Raw genomic sequence first — 20,916 nt, forward strand, 5'->3', positions numbered from 1 at the left:
TTGTTGTTTTTTTTTTTACTTGTGTTGATTAGTAGTGTTTGTGCAGCTCCTGATGACACAGACACACAGCTGATATGACATCTTAGTGACTGCTGCATGAATTCTCACGGTATGTGTCAGTATGTATGTCACGGCCTCGATACTGGTAATGATGCACAGTGCTTATCTTTTATCAGACTTTCCAACACACTTGTGCACACACACACATTCCTGCTGAGGTGGTGATGTCTTCCATGAGTGAGTAATGACTCTCATTCTCAGCTGGGGAATATAATTAAAACTTTGATAAGTATCATTAGTTACAAAAACAGAACTGTAGAATCAATACTTTAAGTTCTTTTTACCACAGGATTGATAGTTTAAACACACCAAAGTGTGTTAAAGCTTGCTCAGTTAATCCATTACCACAGTGTGCTGGCTGTGCAGCATAGATGGAGATTACAGAGATTAGACCTTAATGCCCTCAGACACCTTCCCGTGTCTAAACCCCCCCGGCGCCCCCTCCATCACAGACTCCTCTCTGCTCATCCACTCTTTCTCTGGACTTTTGAAGACACACTGACCCATCAGACAGCTGCCATGAAGACTGCGCTCGCCCTTCTGCTGTTCATCTCTCTGGCCTGCAACAGTAAGTTTCTATAACGCTGATGCCAACACTTATAGTGCAATTCTGGCTTTTCAGGGAGTTGAGAAGGATTTAGTTTGTAATGATTTGATTAGCTCTAAAGTTACAGGAGCACTGTGGTACAGAAGATCCAGGATGTTTCTGTACTGAAAGTTGACCACAGATTCTTGATTGTTAATTTCCTCAGTAGCAGAGCAGTTTTAGCTGCAGTTGACACATTCACCATATACATTTGTCATAAATTTACCCCTGCAGGGTTTGAGAGATGTATACGTCAACTTAGAATAATAAAGTTGGCCTGTTAGGTGAAAAAGTAGTCTGAGCCATATATGGATCTTTAATGTAACTGTGTGTGCTTGTGTGCATGAATGGACATAATTGCAGTAAATGGACAGTGAAGAACTTATGGTCGTGTGTGTATGTGTATGTGTGTGTGCAAGCATGCACAAGCACACCCGTCTGTGGATATACATACTTAGTCTCAAATCAGGTGCTCTCTCCTGTTCTGTCTGCAAAGGCCACGCCCTTAAATGTCACACATGTGTGGCGTCCAATGACGACGACTGCAACCGGCAGGGTTCCACCTCCTGTCCTCAGTACGCTGACGCCTGCTCCACCATCACTGGGCCCAGTAAGCAAACATACACACACACACACAGAGGAAAATATGCAACACAGAAATAATTTGTTATTGTAAAGGGCTCACTAGAGGTCAGCATTACCCTGACAACCACTGCTTGCGTGAGGTAGCAATTTCAGTAATGCCTAAAATAGTCCTCATGCTGCTTTCATCTGACACAGTTAAAGTCATTATTAAAACCCGTAATGCAGAAACTGGTGGTATTTTTGGATATATTACAAAAAATTTAAGAGTAGCTCAATGCTTTGTAGATTTCTTGGCCCATTCATTATTCTGTCAATACTTTGTCTTATTCTGTTTGTTTATATGTGTGTGTGCGTGTGTGTGTGTGTGTGTGTGTGTGATGGTAAAACCTCAGCCTCTGCATCCTCTCATCATTTGAGGTTTCTGGATGTGGTCCCAGCAGTTTATGATAACCACAGATCTCTCTCTTTGCCTATGTGTGTGTCTGTGTGCGTGTAAAGAAAAGAGTGAAAGTGTGTGTGTGTGTGTGGGGCAGGGGATTGGGTTCAACGGGTTCACAGCGTCATACCGAAGTGGTCAGTCTTCAATCACTTCAAAGAAATTTAACTGTGAACGTCTGTCGGCCCTCTCTGCAACTTTCCCTTTCAGACACCGTGATGAAGTCGTGCACTTACAAGGCTTTCTGCGACAAAGCTCACGGCAGCAGCTCCGGAGCCAAGATGGACTGTTGTTTTGGGGACGACTGCAATGGGCCCCACAGGAGCCACAGCCACGGGAAACACAACAGTGCAGGGGCCCTGGTCTCCAGCCCCGTCGTACTGATCACTGCCCTGCTGCTGCGCATAGCCGTCAGCCATCTGTAAACACTTTTACCTTTTATTTTCCTCCAGGGATTCATCATTTCTTCCTTTTGTTTTTTAATTATGTTTTCTGTCCATCCACCTTTCCTTCTTTGTCCCAGTGCCCCTCAGAGATTTTTAACCCAAGTAACAAAAAGGATTTAAGTTGCAGAAAGTGGTTTAAAAATTGGGTTGAAACAAAAAAAAGTATATTATGAGTGTCTGGATTTCTACTTGTGGCGGTGTATTTTGAAGAAGCTGCATTTCAGTGGTTTCCTTCCTTTTGTGTAAATTTTATAATATCATCAAAGGCCTGACTAGTAATTATCTGCAGCAGTAGGTTCACTTTCAGGTGATGTAAATCTGTACAGCGACCTGTGAACTTGAGAGTGTTTGTGGTGATGAATAAATTGTGTACAAAGTGAACAGCGCAGCTACATACGGTTGTGGCGTGTGGGGGGAGGGGTGGGCTCGGGTGTGGTTTTTGGGTGCCAGGGTGCTTCAGTGGGTCGTTAATGCACAGCTCGTTTAACACCATGGAACCACAGTTTCACCCAGTGTCGTTTCCATGGTAACAGGGAAGAAAAACTGTGATTGACGTGAGTTTTCGAACACCACCGTCCTAAAAAAAAAAAAAAAAAAATCTATTGTAATTAAGTGTTTAGTGCTTGAATTGTTTGTGCATGCAAGCTCGTCTGAATAAAAGATACAATCACACCCTTATTTTGGGCTGTCTAGACTGTGTGTTTGCGTGGGTAAGATCACCTTAGTGTGGCATTTGCTACCCTACACATGACCTTTTAAAAGCCTGAGAAAAAGACATTATGTGTTTATGTTAATGTGTCTGGTGTGAAAACATACCTGCTGATGCCCACGTACAGCAGAGATAAAACACTCGGATGATTTTCAGCAGAAACAAAAGGGGGGAGAGGGGGAGGAGGAAGGAGGGGGGAGGGGGGGGGTTCTGTGGAAACTTTAGGACTTCCTTCTGCAACTGTGCAACTGTGCAGTCGCCACAGGATATGAAATCAGTGAGGTAGTTCTCAAGTCCCCAGGCAGGTCATATGACGTGCAACCACTTCCTCTTAACAGGAGGACACACATTTTACCAAAAAAAAAAAAAAACAACCAGAAAACTTTTTAAAAGAATCACCTTTGTATATGAAGATATTTGTGATTTCAGCCGTTATGAAAGAGTGGGGGGTGACCTGGAGTGACAGATCTGAGGAGGATTGTTCATGTTTGAAAAGCTCAGACTCCTGATTAGACATGGTGTTGAAACCAAGAGGTCAGGTCAGTTCATCCTCCGAGCTTTCTCTCTCTCTTTCTATTTCTCTCAGTAGTTTCATCACAGGACTAAAGCTGCGTGTAAAGGTGGAGGCTAACAGTGAAAACTGAACTGTACTGTAATTATAGGATAAAGTCACTGCAGTGGATTTTAAAGGAAAATATCATAAAACATTTATCTGATGTCTACACTTGCTACTTTTGCAGGATGAATTTTCATAAAAACATGGGATAAACTCAAAAACTATGATGTAAGTACCACCTCACCTATCTACAACATCAACACACACACATTTATACTGTACATATTAATCTGTCAATAATGAAACTCACTGAAGATGACCATTCACTGAAAGCAAGAATTTAACACCCCAGTTTCCTCCAGCAGCGTTGGGTGATTTCCCTCAGCTCTTCATGCTCTGTCACACACCCTGAATGTACACAAAGAAGAAGACACACACATACACACACAAACATTTTGGCTGCTTTTAAAGACAAAGTCTGCTTATTGAGGTTTGTGTATTTCCATTTATTTTTTCTATTGTGTATTTCGGGTGACATATCTGATGCTAAATGGAAAGTGACACATATTGGAGCTACAGTGGTTAGCTTTGTTCAGAGGTGTTGCTTCATGTTTTTTTTTATCATGGTGATGTTAAACTGTACTTAGCAATCCCAGAGAACCGTTTGACCACATCTCATTTATGCAGAGCTTAAACTGACGGTTTTTAACAGCAGCTTAATGTTATCTACAGCTGAGCAAATGAAAGTAAGTGTCATTGTTTGTCACATCTTTTTTTCCTATAAGTGTATTTCTATAAAGTCTGAAGTATAACTATTTACACATAGAGAAGACTGTTTCTGAAATGTCCATGTTTTTTCAAGATTTGAGATAATATAAAAAATAAACAGTATAACTGAACCTGACCTCCCTACAGTATATTTCCCTTTTCAGCCAAAAATTACTACCAGTAGGTCTTTGTACTGTTTTTGTGGATATTTCTGTGAATTTAGTGGGTTTATTGACTAAGGAGGAGTTCACATTGTACAATTACACACAGATTATGCATACTTTTTAAAGTAAACGTGTCTCTTTTTAGGCAAATTAAAATATTTTAAGTATTACTTTTTTTTAAAATTACCTTGTAATGTACAGAAAGTTTTGAATCAACACTCAGACCATAATTGAGAGAGACAGTTTACAGAAAATATAATCAAATTGTTAAATGTGAAGTGTTATGCTGTAAAATAAAATCATCAGACCTTTCTTAGGTTAATGGGGTTGTATTTTCTCAATATGATACTTCTGTTGCTAGTGTTTTATACGTAAGCACGACATTTTAAGTACAGGAAGTCTACTTTTTGGAAACTCACGTCCCTTCATGCGCACCTGTCTCACACACTCACCTCCCAAAGTAGGTGTGTGAACAGAGTAAAAGACACCGTGTTAATGTTTATCTGGGTTAACTCCCTTCTTTTATGGCTGCTCATTTATATAAAGCAATTGATTCAGCCGAGTGTGTGTGTGTGTGTGTGTGTGTGTGTGTGTGTGTGTCCCAGTTCGCAAGTTGCCAACCCAGAAAAACAGAAGATAACACATCAGTTTGCACGAAGAGATACTGCTGCACACTTTCTGTTTACTTCCAGTCAAACTGTCACAACAAACGTCAGAAATAAGCCAAAGTTGCGAGGCGTATCCTGCTAAAAATACAACACAACACTGAGGTTGGAAGGTTGAAGAAAAGGCAGTTGAGCCTGTCGGGCTCCGTGTTAGTTCCTCATCAGCTGAACAAGAGGGGAGGAGGACCCGACTGGAGCTGACAGGGCACATAGATCACATCCGGGGCTGGTTTATTCTAATAACGAGACGTCGAACCCGGAAAAAAGACGACTGTATCTGTAATCCGATCACACAAACAAATAGACGAGAGTGTGAGCGTCTGATGCACGCCGGGGCGCGTACATGAAAGCTGTTTGTAAAAGTTGTTAAAAAGTTTTTTCTGCCATGCGCGTATTTACCAAACTCGGGTCTCTCCTCTCAGCGTCGTAGCGGTTCAGGGCGCTGGCTGTGGCGCACACTGACTCTCCACAGCGGGTAAGTCGACAGCGGCACTTTGTCAATGTATGTGTGTGTGTGTGTGTGTTTGTGTCTTCATGCCTGTTCAGTGTGTGTGTGCGTGCGTGTGTGTGTGTGTGTGTGTGTGTGTGTGTGTGTGTGTGTGGATGGTATGGTACAGTAGGTGTGGCAACCAGTTGAGTTGTTGGATCTAGTGAGTCAGTGCAGGTCATCTGAGCTGAACAAATGTCTGTCTGTTTGTCTGTCAGGTGTTGGTGAGTAATTCCACATTTAAAACTTTGGTTACGTTTTCATTGCATTGTCATAATCACGTTATACATGCGCGCCCCGAGATCATCAAACGTGTCATTCAGTGTCCTGAAACTTGTGTCTGCACCGCTGCTGCTGCTGCTGCTGTGATGTACCGCGAAGGGTTAATTATCATTAGAAAGCAATGCAGAAAATAACTGGCAGCTTTAGTAACAGTTATTTTCTCATTTATTGGTGTATAAAATGCCATAAAGTTTTGAAAAATGCTCATCACGCTTTTCTAGAGACCAGGGTGACATCTTCAAATTGCTTTGTTTGTTTGAAACGATCCCAAAACCCCAAAAATATTCAGTTTGCAATGATATAAAACGGAGAAAATCAGCAAACCCTCACATTTAAGAAGCTGGCACTCAGGAATAGTTGATGTTTGCTTGGAAAATGGTTATGATTTGTGATCAATTGCTTAATAAAATAGTTTCTGTTGATGGATTAATCTGAATCAAAGTTGCACTGTCAAAACAGTTGCATAATGTCTTTTGTGGCTCTGGAGGGAACACCCAGGTACTCTGGTTTGGGCTTGGAGTCTTAAATATGTTAACCGTAAGCCTGCGTGAGAAACAAGTGGCATGGAGTTTAAAAGAAGCGTTTTCCAGGGAGTGTTTAACAAAAGAGGCTGCAGTACTTAACTGTATTCAGTGACATGTATTTCAGCCTCTGCTCCATCGATTTTGACCAATCTGTCTCTTTCAAGCCCCTAAATGTTATAGAAGTACATAATAAATTTGCTTTAATGCTCATATAGGTGACGACAGTTTGAATCTGCGCGCTAACATGTTTACCAAAAGTTTCTAAAAATCTGTGAAGAGGTCCATAAATAGAGCAGATGTGTAATCTGAGTGTAGGTGGGTTTCACTTCACTCCCCTGGATGTGGTGAAAGACTCGTATCACTGCTTTGATCTAAACACGGTGTTCTGTCCCCTCAGTACAAACCCTTTTTGACATTAGTTGCTAAATCTGTCATGCTGCTGCATTTCAACCACACAGTACATCAAATCGCATTGAAACGTGTCTGATTTTTACCTGTTAGTAAAGTCATGCCAAAGATGCCGCAAAATCACCACTTCTTCTCCCTCTAATGGTTGAACCAGATGTTTTCTGATAACCAAATGTGTGTGAGTGAAGTGTGGCAGTCTCAGTGTTGGTAACCGTGTGACCTCCGCGGCCTTATTTTCACTCTTCAGTTACCAGAGTTTCTGCAAAAAGTCTCTTGAACGGTTTTTATCTCTGACCTATTTCATCGCCAACAGAGAAATGTTGCATGGCCGGTGCATCAGATGCACAGCCCACTAATATTTCAAAGCAGTTTCAAAATGAAGCATTTTCCTTACCGTCATTTTAAAAATAGTTTCATGGGTGTTGTTCCACCAGCACAGAGAAGATGCAGCTTGTGTATCTGTTATTCTCTGTTTGTCTCTGGTTTGTCGGCTGACGTTGTGTGGATGTTTTCATGGAAATGTTGATATTTTCCATCTTTTGAAAGGTTTTAAGGAAAGACAGTCCTGTAAAAGTGTTGGCAGAGGGGACAGCCATTAAGTCCTGGCTACATATTTTATTTGACTGTCACTTACGTTATAATGTTTGTTCATATAAAAAAAAAAAATCAGTCACAGATGTGACCTAGTTATCCATCAATCGCCTTTATGGCCACATAAGTCCTTTCAAGAAATTCAGGTGTAGGAAAAAAACCTAAAAAAGACTTGTAAAATGGAAAATATGCAAGAAATCTGCTTTTATTTAGTGCATCTTGTTCAAGAGACTCTTGAGGTGAGCTTGGACCTGTGTGATCATGTAATGTGCATGAGCATATCACCTCTTCCTCATGTGCTCATCGAGTGGCTGCAGCCAAATAGTGCTGGTAAGTCCTGCAGTAAACCAGCAAGTGAAGAAAAACCCGGGGAGGTGAAGAGGAAAGAGACTAGAGCAGGAAACAATTGTAGCAGGCTAAGTTTACCAGTTTAATGAGCAGTTAATTCCCCTTGGATTACATGTGTGCATGAATGAATTAAAAACACACTCACCCAGCCTTATACCTGCCAATAAACTGGTAAAGGAAAGTTCTGCCTCCTCTGTGTTGGATCAACACACTTTGGTGACAGCTGTCACACCTGAACCACTTAGTCTCACCTACAAAGTGGACCTTTGAGCCGGATAGAGTCGTTACATACTCCCCTTTACCACCAGGGCCAAAGTCTTAGTCCGATGCCTCTGGGCAAAGGAAAGAGAACTGGGAGGACCCCCTGCTGTCCTCAGATCTTCTGCAAGCTGGGAATGCATGTGAGGGGGAGCCGCAGCACCAACCACAAATCAAGATACCACAATGCTACGTTACCCTTGACCTGGATGGAGCTGAGGTGATGAGAGAGCTTCACATATGGGTCAGTGGCTTATCTTCACACTGAGGACCAGCAGGGGAATGTTCAGGTGTACATTGTGTTGGCCAGATCTTGCATTGGCTCCCAATGCTCTCAATGCCAAGGCTGGAACTTTGTGCTGCCCTCACTGGAAACCAGCTGTCCTGACTATTCCACAATGAGCTCAAACTGGAAATCAAGAACACAGTCTGTGGCCCGACTCCTCAACTGTGCTCACATTGCTTCAGTCTGAATCTTGTAGATTTGTGTGTTTTGTGGGGAACAGGATCATGGGGAACAGGATCCAGAGATTCAGGAGCTGACTGAGGGTCACTGTTGGAGGTATGTGGATTCTATGAGTTATCCCACCAATGACATAATGTGGAGAAGACCCTGTTGAACTGGTGAAGCCAAACAGGTGGAGTCAGAGGCCATTTTCTTTCCCAGCCCAAGAATCATGGTCTAAACTTCCCTTCTGAGTATAAGTCCCTCAAGATTGGCAAGCCCATCTCATCAAGTAGTTGCTCTGTTACCTCGTCCCCAGAGTTTGACTCCAGCATGAGAGTGATCCACGTATGCAGTCAACTCCGTCAATTGTAAAGCCTTGGTTCTGACATGGTGCAGCCAACAATGCTGCACCCAAAGCACCCAGTGATAAAACTTCTTGTACAGCAGTATGACAACAAGCTGTGCCATTCTGGGCCAGAAAGGGTCTTTGCTGAGATACGACGGTTCTGGATGCTCTGGGGCAGGGAAACGATACACCACCATCAACACCACTGTCCCCAGTGTCAGAAATGGAGAGCCAAACCAAAAGTTCCAAAAATGGCTGATCTGCCTCCTGCATCACTCCGTATCTTGAAACTGGCCTTTTATTCTACTGGTGAAGATTGTTTTGGGACCTCTCTAGTAAAGCATGGACGAAGCAACAAGAAGAGATGGGATGTGATCTTCAAGTGTTTGATGACCTGTTGTGTACATCTAGACCTTCTCTACTCTATGGACAGTGATTCACTCCTGATGGCTCTCAGATGCTCTGTGGCGCCCCCTTTGAAATTCTGTCTGATCAAGGAACAAATTTCCATGGAAGAGCTAAGTGAGAGCTTCGCTGCTATGAGTCCAGCTCTGCAGATAGAGCTAGCCAAGAAGAGCCGATTCCGTTATACCCCCCCCATACTCACCACAGGGCAGCTTTCACTGAACAGTGCGTTCAGTGAAAGCTGCCCTGCCCTGGAGGCATAGCCAGGTACTAGCAGATCACTTCATCAAGAGGTATCTGCCTGCATTGCAGCACCGTCAGAAGTTTCAGGGTGATACAAAGAACATCATACTGTGGTCTTGATTGTCAATCATCTACTACCCAGAACCCTTTGGCCAGTCATCAGGGTGAAGGATGTCCACCTCAGTGCAGATAGTCGTATTCGATCAGTTAATGTTCAGGTAAAGGACAAGATGTACCAGAGATCAGTTGCTCATCTGATTAAACTACCAGCCATCCCCGAAGACCATTAAACAGCATCCCCTACGGAGTATATTCTCACAGTGAATGTAGATGCGGCTGTTCAAGAGACTCTTGAGGTGAGAATAGACTGTGATCATGTGATGTGCATGAGCATATCACCTCCCCCTCATGTGCTCGTTGAGTGGCCGCAACCAATTAATGCTAGTGCAGGAAACCAGCAACTGAAGAAAAACCCAAGAGGTGAAGAGGAAAGAGACTAGGGCAGGAAACGGTTTTAGCATGCTAAATATGCCAGTTTATGAGCAGTTTATTCCCCTTGGATTACCTGTGTGCGTTAATTTGAAAAAAACACACTCTCACCTACCAATAAACTGGTAAAAGAAAGTTCTGCCTCCTCTTTGTTGGATCAACACGCTTTGGCGACAGCTATCACACCTAAACCACTTAGTCTCACCTACACATTTGATTGTGTGCAGAATGTGATTTTTGTATTCAAATTGACTCTTCAGAGATACTGAAAGAACAACAGTGGAAAGGCTGTATGTTACTCCAGCAACTTAAGGAGGACAAGATTATAAAATAGAGCCCTCAACATGCCAGAAGACGTCCGACTCCTTCTCCAACAATAAGAAAATAGTTCAATTTACTGTCAGACGTCTACCATGGATAATATTCTCTTGAAAAAGCAAACATTACTGAAATATCATCAGCATACCTAAGTGTCTGCGCTGCTGAATGAGTCTCGATTTTGTTGAGAAATCACTCAGTCAGTCAGCAGCTCAATGACTCACATGCATGGCATCATCTTAATGAATACATCTCACCATCTCACCCCCCCCTCCTCTTTTTCCCATTCCTCCCTCCCTCCATCCCTCTCCTCTCTCTTCTCTGGCCAGTGGAAATGTGCGTGTGTGCAGATCTTGAGTGCAGTCTGTAATTTTTGGCTGTGGTGGAGGGCCTCAGCTCAGCCTCAGGCTTCAGGGTTTGCTGCTCAGCCTCAATCACGTCACATGAAAAACTGCTGAGTGCGAGCGGGTCTCTTTCTTCCTGTGTGTGTATGTGTGTGCTTGTGTATATTTGAACAGTAAATGAAAGATGGTTTATCCTCCACATCTCTTGCCTTTCTGTCTGTCTCCCTCGGGTTGCTCACTTTACATTTTGCCTCTGTCCATCTCACTATCTATCCTTGTGCCTCAGTGATATGTGATAGCAGCAGCATGCCGTACTTGGACCGGCTGAACCGTGTGTGTGGCTTCCTGGACATTGAGGAGAAGGAGAACAGCTGCCGATTCCAGAGGCGATACTTCATCCTCGACACGCAGGGAAATGCTCTGCTGTGGTATATGGACAACCCTCAGGTGCGCCACACATACATGCCATGACACACACTTGTACAAACAGCAAGAGGATGTGAAATGACCAATAGGAGCTGTTTAACCTTGGACTCTGAGCCAATGACGAGTCTGTGTGTTTGTGTTTTTTGCACAGAACCTGCCCAGTGGAGCCAGCTCTGTTGGCAACCTCAGACTAACCTACATCTCTAAGGTAAACCTCTCTCTTGACTCATTTCTCTCCACTGTGGGTTGTGACGCTAGTTTACATAATGCCTTGTGAGCTACATACATCTAGAGGAGGCGTTTGTGCAGTGTGGACACAGGAATTCATAGAGTGCACACAAATAGAAACATGCAAATAGGCTGTACAGATACACTAGATCTCAGTTATCTACAGTAATAGCTGATGGTCACATGCAGTGCTGAGCCTAAGCAGACTTTGTGAAGTTTTCCAGATGTCAGTGTGCTTGCTGAGCTAACCAGAGATAATGACATCTGGCTTCAGTGCACTGTAGTGCTGACAGCTCCTCCCTGGACAATCTGAGTCAAATAGACATCAAAGATAAGAAATGCTCTTCTCTTCTCCTCTCCTTTCTTCTCTTCTCTTCTCTTCTTTTTTCTTCTCCTCTCTTCTCTTCTTCTTTTCTCTTTCTCTCTCTCTCTCAGGTGAGTGAAGCTACAGCGAAGCAAAAGCCGAAGACAGAGTTCTGCTTTGGTGAGTTCTCCGGGGAAACACTGAGTCACTCTTACGCAGCAGCCCACAATGTCATTAACTTTATTTACACATGTGATAAAAATGATATAAAGTGGTTATTGTGGGTATTCATGGAATTGATTTCTATTTCTGCAGTCATCAATGCCGTTTCCCGGAGGTACTTCCTCCAAGCCAATGATGTGACTGACATGAGGGACTGGGTTGCTGCTCTTAACAAGGCCAGCAAGATCACTGTGAGTGAAACACACACACCTGCACACGTACATGGCATTAAAAGCACACGCCTTTGAGCAGCTAAACTATCAGTTATCGAAAGGGGACCTCTTTCCACCTGAGTGGAGGAAGCTGCAGTTTGCAGTGGTGCAACTTAACTCTGTTTGGCCTGCACAGATGCAAACGCCAGCATGCTGCCCACAAACACTCTCTCACACAGTTGGTGAATGAGGAAATTGTGAATCTGCAAGAATATGAGAGACAACACACAGGTCACTGTGGTGGAGGTGTCAAAACACCATTGTGTGTGTGTGTGTGTGTGAGAGTGTCGATGCCGCGCAGATTCAGTTTGCACATTTGCATATTTGTGGGAGTTCAGCAAGATGACCATGTGAGCCGGTGACATCCACATGTCTCATGACAGCGGATAACAGAGATGAATGTTTCTCTTATGCTCTCACCTGCATGCTGACACAGGAAGCAGCGCACTCTTTCACTTCCCCTTTGATGAGGAGAGTTTCTTTCTCTCCTTTTCTGGGCTTTTTCGGCCTTAAAGAAAACTTGTGAGAAAATATTTCCTAAGGCAGAATGGATGTTAATGTAGATGCAGGAATAAAAGTGAAGCATTGACAAATTAATTTTAGGTGATTATTTCCAAAAGATAAAATACTTCAGAGTGCAGCCTGTCATATTATATTCCTGTGATTAGTTTTTCTTTTTAAGGCACACTGGGGTTGATGAGTTTATATATTTGTCTTAGACTTTGTAAGGGAAATTTATTTATATTCTTTATTGGACAGGTATAAGTGAGGCTACAGACAGGAAATATGGGGGGAGCAAGAACGATTTGACATGAAACAAATGTCTCCAGACATAATCGAGCTGGAGATGTTGCAGTTATTTAGTATTTATTTTGAGTATTTGATTTATTCTAGATATTGACTTTTTTTTTGCTAGTTGCTATTGTTTATTATTTTTTATTATTATTGTTTTTTTTTTTTTTTAAGAATTTAGCAACACAATTAGGTTTATATGTAGAAAAAATATCTACCATGTATATATTTAAATTTCTGATGACATGTTTCTCTTGTTTCTTGAGAGGTCCTACGTAATTTTAACCACACTTACTGTAGCAATAACTACTCTTCCTAGAACATCTGACAGTAAAACATTTTTAAAAAATCTCAATTCATTTACACATCCATACTGTAAAGAAGTTATCTTTGCTCTTCTATTTTAGGTCTGATTTCAAGAGTAATCTCCTTAATTGTTTGTGATTTTTTCTTTTCTGCTGGATTTTTGAGTTTGACAGACTATTTCTTCAAGATATTGTTCTATATGTTGTTTGATAACTGTGGGTGCTTCTAAAAAAGTAAGATTTTTTGAACACAAGTATTATGGTTAATTTAAAACTATTATTTACTGTTAACAGACTACACCATAACCTGTCTTGTTCACTACTTTGTGTCAAGTGCCTCAAATGACCTTGTAATCTCTGCTGGATGTTTTCATCCAGAACATCTCACAGTTGTTCTGCTCCTGCACGGGGACTCCCAGTGGGAGTCAAACCCGGCAGTTAGGAGCAAGTTTTACCCACTGAGTTTGTTACTGTCAATGTAGTTAATGTCATCCCACCTGTCGCTGTGCTGACAGGTTCCTAAGCCTGGCGCTGCGCCGCCAAGGTCCGATGTGACCGCAGTAATCAGTGACCCTCAGGGAGGGAAGAGGCAGCAGGCCTACAAGACGGAGATCATCGGAGGCGTAGTGGTGCACACTCCCATCCAGGTAAAGCAGAGGAAGCCAAAACCCACATTTTAGTGTTAACGGTAACACAGATGATGCTATCTGAAAAGCAAAAACAGAACAGTCTGCCCACAATGTCCAAAAATACTGATATATTTTGATGATGGTGGTTATAATGGTGGTCATGATTGTTATAATGATAACGAAGACGGTTATGATGAAATATTTCAGAATGAAGGCGAGGAGACGGAGGGGAGAGAGAGGAAGGGCAACAGGCCAGGCGTGCTGAGGTGTGGTTACTGTGTCAAACAGGGAAATGTGGTGAGTAACCAGCAACTTATATATCATTAACTCTGTGTGTGAATCAACGAGCCTCATGAGGAAACTGTAATGTGGTGTTTGTTTCAGAGAAAGAGCTGGAAGAGGCGGTTTTTCACCCTGGATGATAACGCAGTCAGTTACTACAAGTCTGAGATGGTGAGGAGCAAGACTCAGGCTCTTGTCGATGCTTTTGGGTGACTGTGGTCTTTGTCTGCCTGTGTCTGAAATGTGCTTATGTGTGTACCAGGATAAGGAGCCTCTTCGAGCTATTCCACTGAGGGACATTCAGAAGGTCCATGAATGTCTCGTCAAGTCAGGGTGAGTCGATGTGAATCACTGAGTCAAACTCTCTCACCATTTTGCTTTCTCTCTATCTAGTTATCGTAATGAGTACAAACACATTATTTGAATATGACCAGATAATCCTCTACAGATACGAACACCATCCAGATTTTGGCATCATAAACAAAAAGGCTATTGTCTTAAAACACAGAGGTGTTTGGTATTCAGACATTTGGTGTAGTTTATCCTTTTCATCATTTTTCACCACATTTGTTGTTCAGTGCAGGATAAAGCATGAATGATGTTCCACAGGTGTTATTTTTATGCCTCCGCACTGGCAACAGCCGTAGCCGGAGGCCGTAATTCAAGAATTCATACACTAATCATGACAAAGTTTCACAGTCTCTAAGGGAAGACGGTATGTTTCTCACTGGAAATTATTCACTGGAGTCATACATGTCAATATAAAAATAGACTTGATACCTTTTATTAAATTCCTTCAAAGTCTTCACTACAAATATTATGAGTCTGGACAGAAATGGATGTTAACTGCATTTTGACAGGTTGGCTGAGTCATATAACCGCAGGCAGTGGTGGAAAGTAACTAAGTATATTCACTCAATCACTGTACTTTCATACAATTTTGAGCTACTTGTACTTTACTTGAGTATTTCCATTTTATGCTACTTTATACTTCCACTCCACTACATTTCAGAGGGAAATATTGTACTTTCTACTCAACCACATTTATTTGACAGCTTTAGTTACTTTTTAGATTGAGATTTGACACAATGGATAATATAACAAGCTTTTAAAATACAACACATTGTTAAAGATGAAACCAGTGGTTTCCAACCTTTTTGTCTTTTGACATCTTACATAAAGCAGTGTGTAGTCGGGGTCACATTTCAGATGTCTATGAGTTGTTAACAGCTCCACCAAATAGTGATTTTTACCTCTAAACTTCTCACATGGTTTCATTTCAGTAAATGTTCAAATGATTCATTATTTCACCAAAAATCAAAGATTAAAGAAAAAGTCCAAAAACTGAAAACAGATTTGTGTATCTGAACTTTGTTTTTTCTTCTTTTCTCTCCCATTAATCATCTCATGACCCCTCAGATTTATGACCCCTCGGTTGGGAACCACTGGACTAAACTAGCTAACTGTATATAAAGTGGTTGAAACTAGCTCCACCTCCAGCAGCTACAACAGTAACATGCTGCTCTAACACTGATGATTCAGTATTAATAATCTAATGATGTCATATATAGTAATATATCAGTCAGAGGGACCAAACCACTATTTTACTGCAATACTTTAACTACATCAAGCTCATAATACTTATGTGCTTTTACTTAAGTAGGATTTATCATTAAGGACTTTTACTTGTATTGGAGTATTTTTACATTGCTGTATTGGTACTTTAACTTAAGTAAAGGATCACAATGCTTCTTCCACCACTGACTGCGAGGTGGTATGTCTAGCTACCTCATGAGATAAGCTTTCAGAGATTGACGTCTGACTACTTATATGACTGGAAACTGATGAGCGGTGGTTTGAGTCTGTCTTAAAATTGCTTATCTTTTTTTTTTCATAGACACTTCAGACCAACTTTATTTTTCTTCCGAACCTCCTCCTCATTGCATGCAAAACCTCCTTTAAAAACCTGAAACATGGCCCGATGAGCTTTTTTGGTCTGTTTTTGTCAAAAGCTCTCATTTATTATCATAGACATGTCAGACCAACTTTACATTCATCTGGGCCTCCTCCGATCATACAAACAACCTCCAGTTTAAAGTCTAGTCGAGCTGCACCCCCTCTCTTGAGGTAAAAATAACACCTGTGGAACATCTGACAAATCTTGTCCTGCATGACCCGATGCAATCAATCTTTGATTTTCCCACTGTTAAAACCTCTATCCCGTCCTGTTTCTATAATTTATTTCCACCCAGACCATTCTCAGCTACACAGGTTTTATGCATACTCAATTTAAACTTACATTTTTAGTTGTTTTTGTTCAAGGTGAGGTTCAAATACAATAAGAAATGGAGGGAAAACACACAATTATTCTAGTGAGCTGCTGGCTTGCAGATAAGCATAAAAAAGTGAAAAACACACTCATACACTCATAATTCAGATGAATTTATTTAACAGATGCATATCAACATTTCGGCACATTGCCCTACACAGAATAAAAGTCATTTATATCAACTAGGACTGATGCTACAAATCAGCACCATTAACCTTTAAGGGCCAATCTCAGGGAAGCCTGAGGCCAAAAACAAATCATATAATGAGTCACATAAATCAAGAAACCAATACAAACCAGAAAAAAATATTTCCAAAAGAAATAGAAATTGAAATAAGCTTACATTCAAATCAGAAAAAAGGAATGCACAATATGAATCTCTATATCTAAGAAAAAAAGCTTGTACAAATTCAAATCATGCTTTATTATTTGATTAATTTAGACACATGAATAAAATATTATGTTGTTTTTTTTACATTTTGTGAACCGCTTAACTTGTACTGGTACTAAGAGTATTAAAGGCAATAAAAAGCAAATGAACACAGAATATTTTTGGTTTTTTGAAATACAAATAAAAATGGGTTTTTTGGTTACACCCTTACTATCTATTTAGCGCTCGCTTTAGCCGCTGTATGTTTCAGGATAATATTCCACAATGTGTGTCCATCAGGGATCTTTTGTTGAGAGACAACCTCTTCGAGATCATCACCAGCTCCCGAACCTTCTACATTCAGGTAAAATCTATTTTCTCTTATCACACCAGCCAGTCTCAAGTGTTTTCACACATTTCACACATCTTAAAATCAGTGTTTTGATGTTATGCAGCTTGAACATGTGGGTGAGAAGCTGATCAGACAGAAGTTATTTTGCCTAATGAATATATTCACAGGTGTATCTGTCCTGATGTTTTGTTTTCTTTAACTGCTCTGCTGCTGAAGTGTGGCACTGGCTCTTTTTTTAGGAGCATGAAAAGTTTGTTTTTGTGAAACAGGCACAGCCATCTGTTACCATAACAACAATAACATCCTGTTCCTCCCCCATGGGAGGACAGCTGAATGAGACGGTAAGGGGTCTGATCAGATGTGGGAAGTGCTGAGGGAAAGAGAAAGAGAGACAGCAAGCACGAGTGCTTTTATTTCTGTCCGTGCCAGAAAAAAAAGGAAGCATGACAAATATTTAGTAAACTGAAAAAAACACACAAGATCGAAAACATGAAACAGATTCTTGTCATAGTGGAAGAGGAGACACCAAAATAAAAATAAACTCACAATAAAATTTAAATTACATGTTACAAAATTAGAGCCTGATATCTGTATTTGAGAGTTTAAGAAAAACAAATAATGATATATCTGCTGATAATAATATAAACAAACTTCCTGACCATGAATAAATACTTTAATAAAGGCTTAGTAATTTCCGAAAACAGCTGAGCACTGTAGTTTTTGGCAAACGTTACTCAAACAGGAGGAAATAACATATTTGTTAGGGACTATTTTCAGCTGCGGATTTGTTTGCTACCAAGCAGCAGGGTGGTGCATGTGTGCCCATGTTCACTGTAATGAAACAACATGTTCCCAGTTCAATGGTGTGGATCAATGATTTTTAACATTGTTTTTAATAGTTTTTGAACAACACTGGAGCTCTAGAAGAACAAGCTACACAGGTTACACAGACAATACTTGTTAGCAGGATCAATTAACTGTTGGTTTTGGTCTTTTCATGAGATTTGTCGATATTAAGGCTGGGCAATATATGTATATTATATCTATATCATGATATATGAGACTAGATATCATCTTAGAATATCGTGATATGGCATAAGTGTCTTTTCCTGATTTTAAAGGCTGCATTACAGTAAAGTGATGTCATTTTCTGAACTTACCAGACTGTTCTAGCTGTTCTTTTCTGTCATTTGCCTTTATCCATTTAGTCATTATATCCACATTACTGATGATTATTTATCAAAAATATTTTGTGAAAGCACCAACATCATCATCATCCCTACAATATTTTCGCAGTATTGATATTGAGGTATTTGGTCAAAAAATATTGTGATATTTGATTTTGTCCATATCACCCAGCCTTAGTTGACACTAAGAAAGATACAGAATTAGGAGATGAAAATGTGATCCAACACAATAAATCAAATTGTTACATTAGCTTAATAACTGGTGTGAAAATGGCTGCAGTCATGCTGCTCTGCAAGGCTTTAACTTCTGTCAACTTCTCTCTGCAGACAGACTCTCCAGAGGAGATGCACAGCTGGATCAGGGACATTGAGATGAAGATCCAGGATTTCAGAGGTCCCCCTAAGGTAACTCTGTTGTCCCTCCCTTTGACACCAAGAACAGAAACATTATCTTGAGCCCTTCTGGCTATTGTGTTCTTGAATGAGAGGTGAAAACTCGTCACTATGATCCATACTGATGCTGTTTTTATCTCTGTCATTGCAGGGTTTTCAGGGTTTTAAACGAACGTCTTCTCTCTATCGAAGTCACAATGCCTCTTCTGCATCTCGTGGTCAACAGGGCGATGAGCGGCGTCCTCCGCTGATCAAGTCCTGTTCCGTGGCGCCGGGCTGGCAGCCGTGGACCCCTGTGCCCCAGTGTGAGCCCCCCATCCAGATCATGGAGGATGAAGACTGCGCTTTCAGCTCTGTTACCACCACCGTGCCTTCTCTCTCCTCCTCCTCCACCTCTTCCTCCACCTCTTCCTCCTCCAACTCCCTCTCAACCCCGAACCCTTGCCCCACTGCGCCTCCCACAGCCTCGACCAGTGGACATGGCATCCTCACGGCGTCAGCAGATGTGGCGAGTGGGCGTCGGAGGCACCGCTCGCAGCCTCAGCCTCACACAGGCTGCAGCTTCCCCTTCAGCCTGGATGACGACAACATCCGCACCACAGACGTCTAAGTTCTATGAAGTCTGTCCAGACTCCTGTGTGGACAAAAGCTGGTACCTGCTTTTAAATGAATGTGACTGGTAATGATAGTATTCCCTGCTAATGAAGTGACACTGTGACCATCTGCCTCAATGCAAGGACCCGCATTTGGTGCCCCCTGCTGGTCATTTAGCTGCGTTGCAGATGAAGGAAACCGCACATGGATGATGGAGTGGTTTGTTTTTAGTGCAACTTCCTCTCAAAACTTGAATAATCTTTTTGTTAATTGTTGCAGATTTGCAAATTATGGCACATGCTTTCAGTCTGTTGCACTTAGCTCCCAAATGTAATCAAAAACACCCTGCTAGAAGTATTCACAGACAAGTATTTAAAGGCATTTGGTCACATTAGCATCCATAATGTTTATTTCACATCTTATGCTCATAAAATACTTTTTAGCTTCTTTTGAGCCCAGCAGTGTTTTTCCCCTTTTTTTTTTCCTGAGACACACGTGATGTGAAAGTCTGACATCAACTAAACTTCATTAACGTTTAACAAGCATTTCACTACCACAATGTAATCAGGTGCAAAGTATTGTGTAGGTCTCGTAAAAAAAAAAAAAAAAAAGGTACACACACTCACTCTGCAGCCGGTACAGACAGAGAAGATGGAGTCAGCAGCAGCTTTTATGTGTTAGATTTTATAAAGCGTGGCTTAAAGATCGATTGTCAGTAAACTGTGACTCCTCTCTAAGCTTGTAAAAAGGTACCATAATGATACAGCAGTGTGTTCATGGTACTTTTTGTAGAATGTACTGCCAACATCAAGACAGGTTTGTAAATGTGATTTTTCTTGTTGCAGCATTATGTGGGGTAAATGTGCCACTACTGCTGGTAATTTAATTCTAATTCTGCACTTTTTCTCATTTTTACTTGTGTTTTTTTTTTTTTTTTTTTTTTTACGTGCTTCACAGCTCACACAGCAGATATTACAGCTTCGTCTGAGATGCCTCAGATAGCTCATGCTGTTACACCAGTAGTCCCAACCCTCCTCAGGTTCACCTCAAGACTCCATTGATGTGGTACCATGTTCCATGCCTGTTTCCGTTTTCTGACATGTGCACTCGTCTGCCTGTGCATGCTGTTAATTTTCTTCCTTGTGCATTAAATGATGCTTTTTATTTGCCTTGTTTGGGTTATTTTGGGTAAACTCTAAAGTTCACAGCTTGTTTCAGTCTTAACTTTCCTGCCATCTAGTGGCTTGTGGGTCAATCCACATTTTACAAGTTTTCAAAATTACCTTTTGATAAAAGTGTTGGCTTTCAGGCTTATAGTTTGAAAGTTTTATAGACTTAATGTTATATTTGTTTTCAGTATAAAGGGCAAAAATGGCCAACTGGGAGGCATGAAGAGGGTCAACATGTTTGCCCTTTAACACTGTCGCCAAACACAAGCATGCACGTACATGCCCATTTTGTGCCCAGAGGTTGTGATAAGTGAAGTGTTTCACACGTCCAGTGCAAAGGTCCATTAGGTAAAACGCCTCAAACCCTGTCCTGACCTCTGTCCACTTCCCTCTTTGCAGCTGTGTGGCTGCAGGACCAGCGAGAGTAAAATGTCTCCACAGAACAGTTTAAATTGTGTCGGTATGTAAAAAAGGCCCTGAGTGCCTGTGAAATGTCAGCTGTGTTGAAATTAGTTTTCAGTCTGTTAAAGACAGAGCTCCTCTAGGTACTGAGAAAAAATCCGAGCAGAAACGTGTGGCTGGATCAGTTTGGATGAAGAGAGGTGAAAGTTTGGTGTTGTTAGGTTAAGAAGAGAAGAAACAATGAGCAGAATGGG

General features: G+C 41.4%; 2 protein-coding genes across 5 annotated transcripts; both read left to right on the forward strand.

Annotated features, from left to right (window-relative positions):
* Nucleotides 1-54: 54 nt before the first annotated feature.
* si:ch211-113d22.2 lies at nucleotides 55-2,791 on the forward strand. The gene is made up of 3 exons (XM_044370726.1): nucleotides 55-628; nucleotides 1,143-1,256; nucleotides 1,878-2,791. Exons 1-3 carry the CDS (start codon nucleotides 580-582, stop codon nucleotides 2,090-2,092), a joined length of 378 nt encoding a protein of 125 aa, XP_044226661.1. The 5' UTR covers nucleotides 55-579; the 3' UTR covers nucleotides 2,093-2,791.
* A 389-nt stretch (nucleotides 2,792-3,180) lies between these two features.
* plekha2 (pleckstrin homology domain containing A2) lies at nucleotides 3,181-20,255 on the forward strand. 4 transcript variants are annotated; one of them, XM_044370748.1, is made up of 12 exons: nucleotides 3,181-3,868; nucleotides 10,753-10,913; nucleotides 11,044-11,100; nucleotides 11,556-11,604; nucleotides 11,740-11,837; nucleotides 13,471-13,602; nucleotides 13,792-13,881; nucleotides 13,969-14,037; nucleotides 14,129-14,199; nucleotides 16,866-16,929; nucleotides 18,432-18,509; nucleotides 18,649-20,255. In XM_044370748.1, exons 2-12 carry the CDS (start codon nucleotides 10,773-10,775, stop codon nucleotides 19,105-19,107), a joined length of 1,308 nt encoding a protein of 435 aa, XP_044226683.1. In that variant the 5' UTR covers nucleotides 3,181-3,868; nucleotides 10,753-10,772; the 3' UTR covers nucleotides 19,108-20,255. The 4 variants fall into 4 exon arrangements, with proteins under 4 accessions (XP_044226683.1, XP_044226698.1, XP_044226673.1 ...); XM_044370763.1 differs by lacking the exon at nucleotides 3,181-3,868 and adding an exon at nucleotides 5,228-5,450 and having other exon boundaries at nucleotides 18,724-20,255; XM_044370738.1 differs by lacking the exon at nucleotides 3,181-3,868 and adding an exon at nucleotides 5,229-5,450.
* Nucleotides 20,256-20,916: the final 661 nt, after the last annotated feature.

Source organism: Thunnus albacares, chromosome 2 (genome assembly GCF_914725855.1).
Source record: "Thunnus albacares chromosome 2, fThuAlb1.1, whole genome shotgun sequence".
Taxonomy (NCBI): Eukaryota; Metazoa; Chordata; class Actinopteri; order Scombriformes; family Scombridae; genus Thunnus; species Thunnus albacares.

Excerpts from the sequence above, each read along its gene's own strand:
- si:ch211-113d22.2 (XM_044370726.1), top strand. The coding sequence starts at position 580 with ATGAAGACTGCGCTCGCCCTTCTGCTGTTCATCTCTCTGGCCTGCAAC. Across the intron at positions 629-1,142 it reads CATCTCTCTGGCCTGCAACA|GCCACGCCCTTAAATGTCAC; the intron begins GTAAGTTTCTAT and ends CTGTCTGCAAAG. Across the intron at positions 1,257-1,877 it reads CTCCACCATCACTGGGCCCA|ACACCGTGATGAAGTCGTGC; the intron begins GTAAGCAAACAT and ends TTTCCCTTTCAG.
- plekha2 (XM_044370748.1), top strand. The coding sequence starts at position 10,773 with ATGCCGTACTTGGACCGGCTGAACCGTGTGTGTGGCTTCCTGGACATT. Across the intron at positions 11,101-11,555 it reads GACTAACCTACATCTCTAAG|GTGAGTGAAGCTACAGCGAA; the intron begins GTAAACCTCTCT and ends TCTCTCTCTCAG. Across the intron at positions 11,838-13,470 it reads ACAAGGCCAGCAAGATCACT|GTTCCTAAGCCTGGCGCTGC; the intron begins GTGAGTGAAACA and ends CTGTGCTGACAG.